The following is an 18,437-nucleotide window of genomic DNA, read 5'->3' on the forward strand; positions in this document are numbered from 1 at the left end:
GTGGTCCCTTGCTCTGCTCTCAGGCACCAGCCTGCTCCACCTGCAGCAGGAGCAGCTAAAGCTCACACAGCATGAGAAATGAAGTTTACAGTGTATGTGTGAGCCAAGCATTTACATTCATTCACAGGTGATTTGTAATTGTCCAATTTAGCAATAAGTAGTTTCGTGATTTGTAAAGAATTTGGGTGTTTTGTTGACTTGCTGATTATATGGCAACAGTATTTATTGCTGATGCTGGCATTAGTCTGTGTTCCCTGGATTCACTGGCAGCTGCCTTGCAGTGGAGCCTCAGGAAGGGAGAGTATAAAAGTGCCCTGCACCTCTGCAGTCGCTGGCACACCTTGATCCTGCCCTTCTCCTGCTTCCACAGAGGAAAACACCCTCTTTTGCTTTCATCTTGGCACAGTGCCTTTCATCTTCAGGCTAATTTCACTGGGCTCTGCAGTGGAGTGACAGCACACACCAGTGTCACTAAAGGACACAATGATTCACATGAACACATCTCAGTGCTGTGACAGGAAAAGAAGTGACTTTATTTTCTGACTCCAGTATTTATAGATTCTCAGCAATGAGCAGGGATTGGATAATTAAGTTACCACCTTCCCAAACACACTGGTCATGAGAAACATCCATCAAAGACATTTCTTAGGAGGAATGTGATAAACAACTTATATTTACAGTTACTTTCCTGGGAAAGTAACTAAAACCATGAAAACAAGATCAGGTTTCGTTTTCAGGGCGACACACCAGCACTGATCACAAAGAGGACCAGGCAGATCTTGGGTTCTGCAGGGTGGCTGCAGGTGAGCAAGCAGAGAGAGAAAAATGAGCCTTGGACCCTCTGTCCCTCCTGCTCTCTGCAAATGGCCAAGCTCTTGGTAAGCAAATGTTGGCAGTGCAGTGCTGGGAAAGCTGCATACCCTGATATTACGGTTTTCTGAGACAGGCTTAGATACGCTACGCTCATACTGGCCTCAGCTGAGGAGAAAAAGGAACAGCTTATCCTGCCACTTTGCTCTGCAAGGTTTTATTTTACTGTCCTTTGATGCATCAGTGTGGTTAGGGAAAGATCCAGTTCTAGCTGGACCAAAGCCTAGCTCCTGAGTTTCTACCCAAGGATCAAACCGTGCCCTTAGGTGGAATCTCATCAATGCTGTTGCTCACACTGACTTGTTAGCAGCAGACAAGGGAGAGAACATCATGTCTGCAACACTCATGGATGAGCAAATGAGCTCTCAGGCACCACCCTGAGTGCAGCCTGGCTGACCCACCTCAGACCAGGGATCAGAGGTGTTGTTTTTCTTGGGCTGATCCAGTATTATCACACCAAACTGCTCACAGTAAAAAGTGTTTGGTCATTAGGCCTCCAGGCAGAGGTTTCGAAAAGCAGACCTACATAGCACCACTTTCAGAGCCACTTTTGTAAGAAGATTTAAACAAATCTTTGCAGGGTCTTTCCATACTGCTTGGGAGCAGGGAGAAATTAGTTCAGCTTCTGTATTTGTAAAGAAAATATTTGCTGCCAGGAAATTTTGCTATAATATTCAAGTATTTTCCACAAACATATCTGGATTTTTTTTTTTAATCTAAAACTGTACATCTTTTTCCTTGCATTAGTGATCCAACACCCATTCTCCTACTTGGTGCTAATACTTCCTCAGCTCACAATTCATAGGAGTACTGTGGTGATTGATAAATGTCTTTGAGCTGGAAAATGCTGAGTGCTAATTGCTATCTGTGCACACTTGTGCTGCTTTCAAGTGCAGGGCAGTCACATACCACAGTAATGGGAAAGCTTAGGAAAACAGATATTGGTACCTAGGAGTTTTATCCAGCACAGGAATGTAATAAGGAAGAATAAACTAAAAGTTAGATGTCTCAAGTAATTATTGCACATTCTAATGAACCTCTTTCCATCTGTTTAATAGGTTCAGGGCAGCTCAAAATGGAGTTCAGATTGGAAGCTGCTCGCAACCTTATCTGCTTGCGCTCTGAGTAATGCTAAGAATTATAAAAATATGTTATTGCCCATTATAAGGGGCACAGTTAAAGTATGTGACCGCAAAGTGCAAGCTGGAGGGTACAGATTCATCCAAATTCTGCCCCCAGATGCTGGGGCACTGGATGGGTCAGTCCAGAGCTCCCACAGAAAGCATCTGTCACATGCCTGGGGAGGTACTGCCTGATGAAACTCTTAGGTCAAGCTGCACTTAGGTTTTTTGTAGGTTTCTTCCCTCATCCATCTTTAAAATGATGTGATTGGAGTGTAAAGGGTATTTTCAAATGTTTCCTTAATGACGACACTTTGCTCACATTTATCAGGCAGTGCTAACTGCTTTCAGAGTTCCTCTGCTCCTGGAACTCAATGCCCAGCCCAGGAGGCTTGGGGAGCACATGCTCAGCATCCAAAAAGCAGCCACTGCCATTCACCAGCTCTGCTCACAGAGGACATGTTAATTAAAGTCAACTGATTGGAAAAATAATTACAGGAGAAGAGGAGGGGGAAAGCTTAGACCCACAATTTAAAGATCTCTGATGTTTGTGTGTTGTTGAGAGGTTGTAATTTTGTTGAGAGGAAAGAGGATCTCTTTCTCCCTGAGACTCCTGTGCTCACTGCTTGCAGAAACACACAATGGCTACAGGCAACAGGCAGCAATATTTCTTTAGTTATGCAACTACATGTGGCCTTTTATTCTTTCAAATATGTGCTTTCACCTAGCTTTGTTACTGTTGAATCTTCAGGTGTCCTGAAGAGGCTCTAATGTCTTACCTAAGAGGATTTGTATTCCTGGACACAGTTATTCTATGGGATGTGGAATAATGTAAACACTCTAACTGTTAAAAACTGCTATTGTAGCATTTCTTGCACTAATTAAAACCTGGCTAGGGATCTTCTTTCTTGATGCTCCCTCTACTTCAAACAAAAACATTTCAACAAATCAAATCCAGGGAAAATGGTTTCACATTTTAAAATAATAATAATAATAATAATAATAATAATAATAATAATAATAATAATAATAGTTTTAGAAACCCATATTTGCTCAAGGGTATAATTCATTAAAAACAAACAAAAACAACTTAGAATTCAACACCAAGCAAATATAAACCTCTTGTTATTTGGGAGTGGATGTTTTTCAGGTGATGATTCTGTGTTTCTCACCAGCCCTGTGTCCCAGCAGCTGGGGCCATTCCCAGTGCCCTGGGCTGCAGGACTGGGCTCCAGCTCTCTGCAGCATCCTGGCCTCCCTGAAAAGCCTTGGGCAAGGCACCTGCCTTGTGCCTGTTGTAGCTTCCTCCTCCCCACGGGCATGCAGAGAGCATAAATAAGTGACAAAAAGGAAATCCTGTATGCTAGGAAAGCGAATACAATCCTCAGCAAGCTGTGGGTGCACAGATTTACAAAGTGATGGTGTGAGTTTGGTGTTGTACCAGCCTGGCCACCCCTGGATCTGGCTGGAAGTGCCCATTTATCCAAACCCCTGCCTGTGCAGCCAGACAAATACTGTGGTGAACCAGAGGGAGGTGGGTTGTGTTCCCTGTTTGCTCATAGCAGCAGTGCTTGGAACTGGAACACAGTTGCTTTGAATGCTAATCTGGCTGCCCTGGTGTTTAGAGTCAGCATTTGGCATTTAAAGGGAAGTATATGTGGTAAATGCAAATGTCCATCCATACTAGATTCACAACAGGCACAGATGGACCTGTATAAGGACTTGTAACAACTTGGCTTTGCTAGTGCTCAAAAACTTAGCAGTATTTTCTTTTAGTTTTACTTTTAAAAGTGTGAGAAAGGTTTAAGGTGAAAACAAGAATACACAATTACTGTCTGCCATAATTTGAACAGAGAATAAAGCTGAATTTGCTTATGCATACAGAGAACTTAATGCTCTGCATTCATTTAAGATACAAACATCCCCCAGTGTTCCTGGCCTGGAGCTCTGGCTGCTTTACACATTGAATAAACATAGTTGCCACTAAATAATGTTAATAACCTTATCAGTCTGAGCCACAGAATGGCTTCATGTTTCACATCTCATCTTCTTCTTTGATGCATTTTAGAAATTTAGAATGTCAGTACACTACAGAAAATTAAAAACTGGCTAAGGAAGCCATGAAAAGCTCACAAGTTGCCCTAACACCAAATATTCTAGACACATTAAGAACAAATTTTTAAAGACTTTTCCTGACATCACCTCTCCACAACCCATCCTTCCTGCAAACTGGTGTTATACATTCCTTCTGTATTTAAAATTCCCTTTGTAAATGAAGACCAGCTTCAAAACCTTTCCTTTACAGCAGGTCACATTTGCAGTAAAAAATATGAGGAAAGCCAAGTGATTGCTACCCCTGCAACCTGTTGCAGCTCCAGCTGAGCCCTGGTGTTCAATAATTTGCTTCTAAGAAATCCCATTGCATTTTGGGAACCAATTACACTGCCTGTGCTCTAATGCACATTTCCTTGTGTTACTGAAAAATGCAGGCTTGGCATAGCTCTGTGGCAGGAGCATTCACTTTAATTAATAATTAAATTATTAATTTAATTTAATTGGTAATAGTTGTCACCGTTGGACACGAAATGAGTTACATAGATGCAGCTCATGATGTGGTGAAAGAAAGAGACTTTTCTTTTCTTTTCTCAGTATTTTTAAGTTTCTGACCACGGCCAGGGATTGGATGGTCAGGATAACACCTTCCCAACCACACTGGACGTGAGGGATGTCCATCACAAGATGTGTATCAGAAAGAATGTACACATATCTATATTTACAGTTACTGTCTTGGGAAAGTCTTTAGAAACTATGTCAAGGAGATTGAAAAACTGAGTTTTCAGGGTGGCAATAGTTTTCCTCCCTGGCTCTCATTCCTTCCCTCTGTCACTTCTTAGTACCATACAAGCACAGATGCTGGTTCCAGGACTTTCCTTGGAAAATCGGTTTTCCTGCAGAGCTTCTTCAGTGGGTGACCTGTGGTGGTGGGTTTGAGCCTCTTTGACTCTTTTTCCTCAGAGGTGAAGCAGCAGCTGCCAGTTCTGGGTTTGGCACAAAGCTGCAGCTTCCATGATTGTTCCCACACATTATCTCCCTTTATGGTTTTCATATTGTTTAATCACTGAGAAATAAAAATAAAATGTGACACATACTAAGCAAACTATTGAGAGGGATTTCTCTGGAAATTGCTGTCATGGCATGACTGGTTTTTTCCCTAAATGCAATTTTTAACCATTTACTGCATTGTCTTTTCTACATGTTAAAAAAAGGACATAAAATTAAAGACAAACTGATGGGACAGAAACAGACTGGATGACTGCAATTAACTGTACAAAAAAAATAGAGAAAAACAGTTATTTGATCTCAAGGAGAACTTAAATCTACTAATCTGCATTGGAAAAATAAATACCCTCTGTGCTAAGTTTTAGGGGTTTGATTTTTTACTTCTTGCAGACATATTACACCAGACTTCCAGATGAGAGGACGAAGACTATGAGTGAAGAGTGCCCTGGAGATCTCCTGCAGTTCTTTTCCTGGCTCAGAACTGGATTGATCTGAGAACAGTAATTATGAGGCTGACATGTATGTTCTCCTTCATCTTGCTGTTTGGAGCAGTTGGGCTCGTTGTTTTCATTCACCTGCAGGATCCAGAAGAAATAGTTCATCAGCAGACACCAGGTTAGCATTCCTATTCCAGTTTGAATCACCTTTTGTGGTCAATAGTTTGTACTTATGTTCTCAACATGTTTTACATATTTCACAGAGGATACCTCAAAAAACAGGTATGTCATTCTTAATGAAGGCTACCTTGAAAGTAATTATCAATTTCTTTTTTTTTTTTTTAAAAAAGCATTTGCTGATAAAACAGTTCCAAGAACCAATTAATTGTTTATACAGGGCCAACATGCACAGGGTCCAGCTTGGTGGAGTTAAGTTTCTGCTAAAGTTTAGACTTAAATTTTTGCTACCAACTATATCACTATAAATGTGAAAATGAGAGATTTCATCAAAAGTTCTGTTCCTGGAAATGCTCACCTCTGAATTTACCTTCACTTTGCATGTGGTATTCAGTGTGTCATGAGATGCAAAATAAAAGATGTATGAATGAGTCACATCAGAAACTTTAAATACTTTAGGGTGGATTCACTTAATTTGCTTAACTTCAATTAAACCTTTCATAATTATTATTCATGTGCATGCCATCTTCCTGCACTGCAAACTTGAAGCTGTGAAGAGCCACAAAGGCCACAGAGATGGGAGAACTAGAAAATTATGGGCTGAAATAGTAGTTTCCTTTTAAAGGGAGGCACAAAAGAAATATGAAAGGACATAAGATCTCTTGATTTACTTACAGTCCTTTTCTCTTTGTCTGTGGCTGTAATGAAGGCTGCTTTAGAGCCTAGACAAATGCCAGTGCAGTTATTCTTGTTCAGGATAATGCCACTGTGTTCTGGGGTTTGGTCCCTTTGTTTGCTCTTATATGCACTGAAATTGTCCTTTGACTAAACAAATGCTCCATAAAAACTTTATTCATTTGACATCTTCATTGTACAGTGAACACAACTGTGTCTATTTAAAATCATTGCTAACACATTTAAAAGAGCTGAACTGTAACACAGAGAACTCTTAAATAATTGCATTAATTGCTAATTTCTGTGTCTAGGTTTGTTAAGTGCTTGTTTCTGTGTCACTAAACAGTCTGTACTTTAATATGTTGTTTATTTAGTCCAACTGCACACACACCAATTTTGAAAGCAGCCACTCAGCTGAAACTATAGAAGTAATGAATCTTCAGTGTTGTGCAAAGCAGGGAATTAACTAGCTCCTTCAGTGCTTTTGCAATTTATTTTTGTATGCTTAGATGCAAAAGAGTTTATAGATTATAAACAGAGGTACTGGCCATATTTGACTGAAATTGGCCTGTAGTTTAGGCACAGGGGAAAGATGTATGCACAGTGAATGTAGGCAGTACTCTAATGCATCTAAGAATGTGTAACTTTACATTGAAAAGTTCATTCTTTGCTCCTGAAAGAGAAGGTTTCCTAGTGTGGTCTCAAAACAAGTTCCATTTCTTTTCAATTTTTTTCATTGTTGTCCCCCATCTCACCCTGTTCTCTGCCATAAACCTCTTGAATGCTGATTGTAGTACAGTGGGAAGTGATTTTGGAGAGCAGTGGAACTGGAGAAGGGGACACCCAAGCATATTTAAATAAAAGTAAGTTTGAACAGAGCTCCTACCCCTGGCAGGGAAACTCTCTGTAAGTACCTAAAACACAAACATGCCAACGATGCTGTTACTGCCAAAGGTGTGTGATCAATTCCTCAATTCTCACATTCAATTACTATTTATGTTAATAGGAACCAGTCTGTACCCTTGAGTAAAAGATGCTCAGTACAATTACTTTTATTTCTGTTTGGCTGATTTTCATGTGTGTTAAGTGCTTTCAACTCCCAGTGGGCTGAGAAACTCCTCATATCCACTGCTTTTGAAAATGATACCAGTTATCCCTTAAAACATGTTAGGTGACTTAAAGAACACAGGAAAAAATATCCATTCATTTCATTTATAAAAACATGTTGGCATATTTCCTTCCTAGACAGTCTCCTGTGAAAATCTGTTAATCACAGGTGACATTTTTGGTGTGCTGAGAAGGATACTGCCCTCTCTCTGCTCAGAGTGTTTCTCCATAAAGGGGCCCAGTTCTAATGGAGATGGGATATTGCTATAATTTGCTTACCTGATTGCTGTCTCCAGAGAATTGAACAAATGCATGTATCATTAAGCTACTTAGGAAAACAGATTCTGCATGGAGAATACTGTACTGGCCTTTGCTTTTGTATTTCCTGTGTAGTAAAACACATCTGCCAGACGCTGGAATCTCATCAGCAGGGCTGGAGAGAAGTTGGTAACACTCATTTTCCACTGAAAAGCAACATAGGAGGAGCCTTTGCATTGTCCAAAAGGACATTTTTCATTGTTAGCGTGTTCAGTCATCTTTAATTAAGGGTAGAACAACTTACGAAACAAGTTTAATAAAAATACTGTGGTACTTCAGTTTTATCTGTCTGTTTTGGAAATTGTTCTTGATTGTTTTAGTCCTAGCAAGCATGACAGTGAGACCTTGATATACTACTTAAACCAGTATAAAATCCACAGTCATAAAACTTTAAGTAATGCTTACATTACTTTCACTGAGCAAAGTACTCCTGACAGTAGCTGTTTGTGTTGATTTGTTACTATTCATTTATTCTTTCCCTGTGCTTCACATTGCTACCTAATTGTGATGCTGTACTGAGAAAGCAATATCAAAGTAATTTTCCACAACATTAGTTACAATTTTCTTCTGATCTTTCAAGTGAAAAAATTCCATCCTGTTGGCTTCTGTGAGCATATAAACCTTGATTACATTTATCTGTTGGAAACCAGCTCTTACGAAGGACACGTGCCCCGGATAGCGGCTGTAGGGCCCTTTTTGCTGATTGACAAACATGCTCTCTGTGTAGTTTTATTTATATAACACACATCACTCTGAGCAGATATATTTAAGACAGACAGCCATTTGGGGTGGGCAGATTATAAATCTATTGGGGAAATAGATTTCCCAAAGCAATATATTAAATACATTAGATATTCCTGTGGTCATTAAAGAGACAATAACTTCACTTAGGGCAGTTGTTTTCTTGGCATGTATGAAGGGTGCTCTTACTAGGGATAAAAACAGAGAAGTGGTATGAGTAACAGTTATACCCCATAGAGGAACACAATTTTATTGTAATAATTCTCCCTGCATAATTATATATACCCCCTGTCAGAGCACAAATACAGGGGTGGAAGGCCTTGGGGATTTGGTGGCTGAGAAGCTCAGCATGCCCTGCACGTGTGCACCAGCTACCCAGAGAGCCAGCCCTGTGCTGGGCTGGACATCAGTGCTGGCTGTCAAGGAAGGTGATTCTGCCCCTCTGCCCCACCCAGCTGAGACCCCACCTGCACAGGAAGGAGCTGGAGCTGCTGGGGAAAGTCCAGGGGAGGCCACAGAGAGGCTCCAAGGGCTGGAGCCCCTCTGGAGCCAGGCTGGGAGAGCTGGGGGTGCTCACCTGGAGAGGAGAAGGCTCCAGGGAGAGCTCAGAGCCCCTTCCAGAGCCAAAAGCAGCTCCAAGAGAGCTGGAGAGGGACTGGGGACAAGGGCCTGGGACAAGAGGGCAAGAAGGAATGGCTTCAAACTGAAAGAAGGTGGGCTTGGATCAGATGCAAGGAAGAAATTCTTCCCTGTGAGGCACTGGCACAGGTTGCTCAGAGAATCTGTGGATGCTCTGTCCCTGGAAGTATTCAAGGCCAGAATGGATGAGGCTTTGAACAAACCTGAACCAGTGAAAGGTGTCCCTGGCCCAGGGCAGTGGAGTTGGAACTGGATTATCTTCAAGGTTTCCTTCCACCCTAAACCATTTTCCAGCTCTATGATCTCATGATATAAAATCTTGCCTTCTGCAATAATCATACCATTATTCTTAAACAGACACACTAAAGGATTTGTTCTAAGCCAAACACGTTTGCACATGGTGCACAAGAAAAAATTAATACATGTATCCCCACCCTAATGCTAATGCATAATTCTCCTGTCTGTGACAAGATACTGAACATGAAAAAAACACTTTATAGTAACAAAATATTTAGCCTTGGTCCTAGAACTGATGCCAGTTTGGGTTTTGCCCTTCTTTCTATGTTCTCTGTATTCCTTAGCCATATTATTTGCAGCTCTGTAGCCTATTGTGTCAGTAGTTAGTTTTCCCAGTACTTTTCCATGGCCTTTCCCTAAGCAGAAAGACAAAACAAATTGCAGAGCTCCAAGCCCCGGGGCTGCAAGGCCCCAGTGCTGTCTTGGCTCTTCCTGGGAACCAAGGCTGGGAACAATCTCTGAGATACATCTCATGGACAAAGTGCAGCCAGTGCTGGGGGAGGGACTCCAGAGAAGGGGCTTGACCTGGGGGGAAATTGAAATTAGGAGGACCACTTGTCCTCCTAATTGGTGCTGTTTATCAATTATGCTAATTCCCTAAAACCTATGAATATGTACTCATCCCTGTGGGGGTGGGATTTTGTGGACATCTTTCCATAACTGCTCCTGAAGGCCTTCAAATAAAGATCCTGTTTTATATTACCTCCTTACTAAAATGATCTCAAGCTTCATTTCCAGGTTGGGAAGAAGGCAACAGAACCACAAAAGAGAGGGGTCCTGTCCAGCCTGTGTCCCCTCTGTGTCAGGGGGTGCAGTGGGAGTCAGCAGGGCTAAGGAGCCCTTCCAGCCTTGGCCACGGCCACAGCAGCTCGGGAGAGCCCTGAGAACAGGCAAAGGGCACAGCATATCCTGACAGACCCCAGGTGGATTTCAAACACCACAGAAGCTTCTGAGCCACACACCAGGGGCTGGAGGCAGGACTGGTGCTCAGGTGAGGTCCTGAGCTCCATCGCTGCTTCCACCTGGCACCAGGGACACAATAAATGGCTGTATACAATCCCTGTGTGCTCTGTGTGCTCTACAGGCTGTAGTCAGAAGAGACAGGGTATTTTAAAATGGCACTGACTTTTCTAATACGAGATTTTTCCACATAAAAACTAGAGAAGGTATTGGTAATCTTCTACATAAGCCTGTGGGGAGAAAAAATTATTTGTTTTTGCCATATGGTTACTGAATTCACAAACCTGCAGGAGTTTTCAGTTAGAACTTTTAAGATGAATATATATGGCCACATGCTCCTCTGGGAGCTGAAAAAAGGTGGAAAATACATCTCAAAGGATCCATATTGTAAAAGCTCCTAAAGGGTGACAACACTGAATGGCTTTGCACTCTGTATCAGAATTTGAAAGACAAATATGAATATAACCAAGCCTGAAACTCATCTGACTGAGATTTTGCAGTGATTGCCATCTTGCCTCATTGACCAGTTTCTAACATTATTGTGTCATCCTCTTTATTTTCTGCTTTCCTGAGGGTGGGATGGGGAGGAGAGGGAGGAAGGAGAGGCAGGAGGAAGGGCTGGCACAGGCATTCTGCTGTCCCTGACAGCACAAGGGAGATGCAGCAAATATTGCAGCAGCCTTGAGGAAATACCAGTACTACAGCTCCACTGAAAGTTCCTTATTCAGAGCACACACACCTTGTTACTCACAAACTACACTCTTGTGCACATTTCCATGCTCATTGTACAGTTCCATAATGCTGTCCCAGTGCACTGTTTGCCAGAGTGGAAACTTTCTATAAATACAGTTGAAAATGAACTAGCATTGTACAATTTTGGAAGTCATTTTCCTGCCATTTACAACTTACTGCTCTTTATAAGCTAAAAGCCATTTAATCTGCTTCTCTACTGCCAGTATCAGCAGAAATGATGAGCAGAGAATCTGGTGACTGTGTCAGAGGTGAGGTGGCTTGCTGGTGCTCTTTTGAGGCAGAAGAAACATCTGTTATCTGTGAGAGGGTAATTCTGCCAACTCAAGAGTGGCTGAACCTTCTGCAGTCGCATACTCTGAGTCTTCTTAAACTGAAGTTCCCCAAAGAACTTCCCTGCAGGCTGGTTCACAATGGTCTGCAGTTATTGGGATGAAAAGAGAAATATCTATTTCCTTGCCTGCCAAGGCAAGGCATTTAGTAGGGTCTTATGATATTCCCTTTTCTGCTGCTTGAAATGGTTGTGGTTTAGACTGTGAATGTGAACCTGGTTGTTTTTCACATTGGAAAGAAGTGCTAGCAATGACTTCATCAGCCTGCTGCTCGAAGGGATCAAACACTGGCCAGATGGTTTCAAAGGAAACCCTACACCCCACTGCCAGTGCAAATCTGTTCAAAAGAAATGTAGTCTAGTGTAGAAAGCAATTATGAATAAGCTGTTTTATCATCAGTGTACTATACGGAGATTGTATTCTACAACCTTCTCCCTGCTTTCATAACTATGACATTCTTGTCAGTCTTATAAAAAATGCAGCATTTATTTATTATATGATATTGAGAAGGCACTGCTTTTTTTCCCCCTTTTTTCTTTTTTTTTTCCTTTTCTTTCTTTTTTTTTTTCTTTTTTTCATTTCTTTTAACATTCTTGAGCCTAAAGTCTAGTAAAGCAATTACAGCTCTTATGCTATAGCATGGCAGACCAGCATTTATTTGACCAGAATTTCCTGTCAACCATCAGCAAGTTTTTCACAGGAGTGACAGCTCTGAGGTGTTCAGGCTGTGGAGCTGGGATTCAAAGCTGCTGTGATTTGTTCCTGTCTTGCCCTACTGCTCATAGATTGTGCACTATTGTGTTAGATCAGGCAATTCACCCATTCACTGTTTCCATTTCCTCTTATAAAGGGAATTCTCTGCAGAGGATTCAAGGTACCTAAGGACTTTTAGATACCATGACAAAAGACCAAACCATTTGAAGGATGATATGATCACCAAACCCAGTGCACTGGGTTCACAGTGCAGTTACACACACATCAGATGGCTGAACCAGATCCACTGCCCATTTATTTGATGGCATAAAGATCATGTCACCTAATCCTAAATGGATTTATCAGCATGAAACCAGAGTGATGCAGTGCTGATTCACTCCCATAGGGCAGCTTTCACTTCCACAGATTTCCCTATCCTCTTTCTGTGAGCATTTCTTCTCTGACTGGTTAAAAAAAGCAAAAAAAAAGGTTTGATATTTCCTTTAAAGCTTAGTTTTAAAAACTGTCAGAGGTTGACACTTTGTTGTTGTGTCTGGCAAAATAAAAAGCAACCTGCCATCTCTGAGCTGCATTCATTTCTGGTGCTTGGCAACATATCACGGGCAAAACTCAGCTGCACCATGTCAGAGGGCTCTCAGAATGGCAGCTTCCTGAAAGTGTATTCCCAGGGAATGAGCCTGCATGCACCTAAGATTCCCCTGGAAATTTGCAGAAGCATTACAAAAATGTTCAAAAGTTGATCAGCAGACTTTAATTTCACCTCAAAACGTTTATTCTAAATATAAGACTGTATTTAATTTTCCATAGAAAATGTGTCTGCTCTAGAAAGCCTCCTTCCATATGTCAGCAATCATTCAATTTGCATGATTTTTAAAACATAATAACATATTAAGGAGCTTAAGTCAGTTTAAAATACTTCCTGGATTTTCTGCAGTTTATGCCATTTTAAACATGTTTTATAATATATCTTTCCATTTCTGAAAGTTATTAATATTCCCTTAAAAGCTTAAGCAAAACTTCCTCTCTCCAGCTATATCATCCTTTTTCATTTAGTAAACATTAATTTTCCTTTCATGATTCTAGTGGAGCTTGAAATTAAAGGTGCCTTTCTTCCCTATTTTGGCTTTCTTTGTATATCAGCATCAAAGCTGCCAGTTCACTGTTTTAGCACCACTCACAAGAGCAAAAATCCAAAGTAAGTGATCTTGTGTGGGCCCTACACAAGATCAGCTTCTTGGGGACATCTTTATAATTTTCTCCAAGCAAACAACCTATCTCTTTTTGAAGAGAAATGGCTGGTTTGAGATCTGTCACCACTTGATAGGCACAGGGTGGTTAACAGATTTTAATTTTGTTCTGCATAGGCCCTCTCCTCTAAGACACTGTCACAACAATAGTGCAATAAACACTTCCCCATCTGAGTGGCTCAGCTGCTAACTCTGCTCAATGCCTCGAGGGTCTGCTGCCCAAGGGTCAGAATATTCTGCAGCTTGTGAAATTAAGTCATATCTTTGTCACTTTTTGGTCTCAGCCACTTCAGAAGATCTGTGTGGTGATTAAGTGTCAAAATGTTCTTCCTGCCAAGCCCCTCCTGTACTGTCCCTTCTGCACATCAGGGAAATTCAGAGATGCTCTTCCCCTCTTTTCTTTAGAATCACTATCCATATTTACAGAAATGGACTCTTTGGGGTCTTCTGTTCCTGTGCTTGGTTGGAAGCCACACGTTTCTCACACGACTCTTGACAGGGATTGCATGTCTGATGTTTTGCTCATTTGCCAAGAAATCTGTGTTTGCAGATTTGGGCATCCCTAAATGCTGAAAGCAGAAGCTGCTGTGGCACTGAGGATGGATGTTACACAGTTACACGGGCTGGGGGAAGGAGGGACATCAAATCCCTGTATGGAGCAATTGGTACAGAACAGCCTCGGCAGGGAAAAAAGGCAGGGTGTGAATGAAACTGCTCATCCTTCAGAAGGCACCTGGTGCTCCACTGCCCTGTGCCTTTTGAATTCTAATTCATTTACCTTCCTCCTCCCTTTTGGCAGTGCTGAGCTTCCTGGAATGAAAGTGCAGATAATGCTTGGGACAAACAAAGGTGTATTGGCTTTAGAATTACTTCAGGTTGGTTTTACAGGAGTCTTTGACCACTGCAGTCAGAGTGGCTGAACACAGATCTTTATTGTGGCCAGGAGGAGAAAGCACAAGCCAAAACAGGGGAAACTGCTCACTTGCCCAGTGGCTACTTGAGAGGGGTGGGGGGCTCCTTTTCTCAAGTGAGTGCAAAAGGACCAAGGTCCTACACACCAGTTCCCAGCTTGCTGCGTTTTTTTATTGTTGTTTGGTTTGACTTCATTTGTTAATGAAACCCTGAACAATTTAATAACCCCAAATCAAACCATGGCAGAAATTACAGACAGCAATCACTGCCACTCTGTGTGAATGGAATACAACTTTAATTGGGCCCTCCTAATTGTGTGTGCAGCTGCTCAGGAAAACATGATGATGCTTATCTCATACAGGAAAACAAACTCTGCTCACTGTTCCACTGTGAACAAATGAGAAGGTGTGTATTCAAATGGTCACAAAAGTAAATATACCCCCCTGCAGGTAGGGACCAGGAATTTTATACCATAGCAAAGCAATTCTGTACTCACTTAGACTTTAATGTAGTTCACTGTAATTGTTTAAAACTCATCCTAAAGTCTGTGTGAACAGAACTGGGATATCATTCAGGTGCTCAAAACAAACATCAGCACCTCAGCCACCGAGTTCATGTGGGTACTGTGACCAGCCAATACTAACAGTGGAAATGAATCATCTGCTTCTCTCTGAGCTGTCAAATTGAAACCTTCTTGCCTTCATTCAGCTCAGGAGATGCTATTTCCTTCTAAACAGGAGGCATCCTTAAATCACTACATAATTAAAATTCCCATTATTCTGCATTTATGAGCTGCTCATTCTCCTGCTAGTGAAGGGAATGCAGTTGCTGAAGGATGTACCAATGTTCTTTAACACCTCTGCACTGGTGGTGTAGGTGTGTTCAGGTTGAACCAGCCACATCCCTGCGTGGTCCAGTGGTGTTTGCCACCAGTACCTGCAGAAAGCTTCTTGGCATGATTTATATTTTATAGGAGAAAAACCAAATGGACAGACCTTACCAAACCATTATAACAACAGTGTTAAGAACAAAAGGAGTGTATCTCCCCCATGTAAGTGAAACAGGGAAAAAAAAGATCTGTGCAGCAGAAGAATGGTGGGCAAGGAGGTCTGAGAAACATCAGCTGAGACAACTTCCTTTGCTGTTCTTCACTTGTGAAATTATCTAATGAAAGGAGCTTTGTGGGGTGTTTTTGGGAAAACATACAGAGAGACTGGTTCTGATAGATACTTTAACTTTTTTTTAAATGAAAAATAAAAAAAAAATATTATTTAAATGAAACTTTTTAATTCAGTGAGACTATAACATAAAATTTACTGCAATTTTATAATGCATGTTAATAGGCAATGGGTCCAGAACCAGCATGACTGAAGCTCCCAGGATGCTACAATGGAGACAAGGGAAGTAGGAAAGAAAATGTACATTTACTGCAGTTGCCTTACAGTAGTTAACAAGCTTAGAAAGAACACCTGAAATTTTTACAGCATTAATATTTCTAAGAAACAGTAATGATATAATTATATTATTCTTCCATATACAGATCTTTGGAACATAATACATTCTTAATGTCTACACGTTTGCACACCATATTTTTCCTCTTGCTTATTTCCAGAGATCAAATTATATATTCAGTATATTCTGATTATTCTCTGCCTTTCCCTCCAAAGGCAGTGGCTTCACTTCTTAATTGCGACCCAGTGGAGATAAGTTCACCACAACATAATTTAATGAACTATGGAAGAGTTACCTCTTTCTGCATGAAGTATCAAGCTGCATGTCAGAGGAAGAGTATCTCCTAGGTGATGTTTCAGTAGATAATAATTAAGTAAGACATTTCCTACAATAATAACACCCACACACAAATGCAGCCCTTCCCCCCAAGTTGGACAGCACATAAAGTGAATTAATAAGCCAAGGACACTCTTCCTAAAAGAAATTTAGTCCCACAATTTCTTTCCTCTGTGAAATCACAGATTAGAAATTAGAAATCTACAGTACAGACAAGGGAATTTTCCTTTTTTCCCCCTTCAGCTTCAAAGGCTGAGATATACTTGAATTACCCTTCACACCAGTCCTGGATGTGCCATCACCAGAGTCCCTTCCAAGGGTGGAGGCTTTTCTTTTTGCCCTCACTGGTTCTGAGCAGAGCAGCAGCAGCACTGTCAGCACTCACAGCTGCCAGCTCAGCACCTCCTGCCCCCTTCACTGGGGCCTTTGGGACTTCTGCAGCACCAGCCTTGCTGTATTTTTAAGTTAGTTATATTTTTGTGTAGGAAAAGGAACTCAGACTTTAAGGACTCAGGACTGCCCCCATCTCCCTCATCCACACGTGCTGTTTGCATCCTGTCCGTACCTGAAACAGCCAAGGCATCCTTCTGTCCCTTCATCTTTGTATATTTTTGTTGCAATTTAATCTTAATTAGATTTCAGATTCCTCAAATTAGGGTGTGCAAGTCAAATGCTGGCTCCTACTGAGTTCAGAAGGGTGTGGGGATTTTTTTAATGCATTTTTACAGCATTCAGCTGCTTTCATCACAGCTTCCATGCCACCACTAGCAGATAGTCATGTGATTAAAATGAAAGATGTTCCACAAAGAACTGCTGAGACAGCATTTCAAAAATTCTGAATATTTTAGTATTCATTAATTAAATGTTTCTGTGTTTCTGTCCTTTTAGCAACCAACCACTGATGCTGTTAAAACATTCAAATGAAAGCCTAATTATTCATATTCCAAGAGAAACCCTATTTGCCACAAGAGCAGCTGCAATTACCATCTTCTTGTAGACATTTAGCAGAGTCAGAAGCAAGCACAGAATTCTGGCCTTGATAGAAGGAAAGTATTTGCCATCTCCTTCTCCATGAAGAAGGTGTGTGGTGTTAGAGGCTCACCTTGGGAAAAGGCAATTCTGCTTTCTGGCTGTGACTTTGCTCCCTAAACAAAGCATTTATGAGACCTGTTACATGTAGTGACTGTTTTTACAGCCTAGTTGCATGAATCTGTCTCTATTTCTTTTATTTAGAGAGCTTAACTGTTCTTTGTCAGGAGTTTCACAAAACTGAGCTTCCTTGAAAGCACAGCTGCTTTTGGATTGTATGTCCATCCTCTCCACAGCTGTGTCTTACCTGTGGGGCACCTGGGAAATGGGAACCCAGGTGGCCAAGCAGGGTTTTTAGACACAGAATGGGACAATCCACAGGTTGTTTCACTGATAATTTCACTGTTCCCCATCACAAGGAGGAGCTGCAGCCAGACCCCCATGGCTTGGAGCCTCCAAAGAGGGGTGGCCAGGTCAGGGTGTGCAAAATATGTGGGAACCATTCTACACTACATTTTTGAGTCCATGGATTGTTTTTAAGTTAACTAAATTGTCCAAACAAAGGGGAAAAAAGTAAGCTGAGACCTAGCAAACCTCAATAGAAAGAGGTCTGTTTGTTCACACAATAATTTTAGGAGCTCACAGACTTCATGGATGTTGAAGCTCCAGTTTAAAGGGAATAGTACCAGAAATGCATCTAAAGCTATGCATTTGGTTTGAACTATAAACCAGAAATAACCTCTCCAAAAGGAGATTGAGGTAAAGCATATTATGAGTGCTCCACACCAGATGCAAATAACCACCCAGCTGGAAAGTTGCATTTCCTCACTGGGCCAGTGCAGAAGGATGGTCAGCAGTAAATGTGCCTGCACTTAATGGTGCTTTTTGCAGCCTCACTCAAGTTTACAGGGAAAACTTCCAGCCCCAGATTTCTTCAGAAGCCCTATTTGCTTTGTCACTGTTCAGAAAACTTTTTAGGATGAGTGTTTGAGGGTGCAGAGCTCTCCTCCCCTCCCATGCTGCTCATCCAGCCGTGAGCAGTGCTGTGTACAGATCACATTAGATACACTCCAGCTGCTGACAGAAACCACATTTAACCTCCTGCAAACATCAATATTTCAGATATCTTCTCACATTTCTTTCTAAACCTGAAATAACAGAAAGATACATCTGGGGAAATAAACAAAGCTTCAGAATGGTTAGTCTGTTTTAAAATTCATCTTTCCCAAAAAATGATGCACATTGCTACAGCTGCTGCAAGCT

The 18,437-nt window shown here is 41.4% G+C and overlaps 1 protein-coding gene across 3 annotated transcripts in view; it reads left to right on the forward strand.

Moving 5' to 3' along the window:
• The window catches only part of CHST8 (carbohydrate sulfotransferase 8), a 176,155-nt gene that overhangs the window by 35,886 nt on the left and 121,832 nt on the right, over nt 1–18,437 (forward strand). For 2 of the 3 annotated variants that reach the window (XM_088062294.1, XM_088062295.1), the window contains exon 2: nt 5,442–5,666. In XM_088062294.1, the coding sequence (XP_087918420.1) occupies nt 5,558–5,666 (109 nt within the window). In that variant the 5' untranslated portion in view covers nt 5,442–5,557. Of the gene's footprint in view, nt 1–5,441; nt 5,667–18,437 lie in introns of those variants that run through there. The other variant, XM_088062296.1, reaches the window with a different exon arrangement.

Source organism: Pseudopodoces humilis, chromosome 14, assembly GCF_049639895.1.
Source record: "Pseudopodoces humilis isolate 2021_Gansu_Grassland_sample_001 chromosome 14, ASM4963989v1, whole genome shotgun sequence".
Classification (NCBI taxonomy): domain Eukaryota; kingdom Metazoa; phylum Chordata; class Aves; order Passeriformes; family Paridae; genus Pseudopodoces; species Pseudopodoces humilis.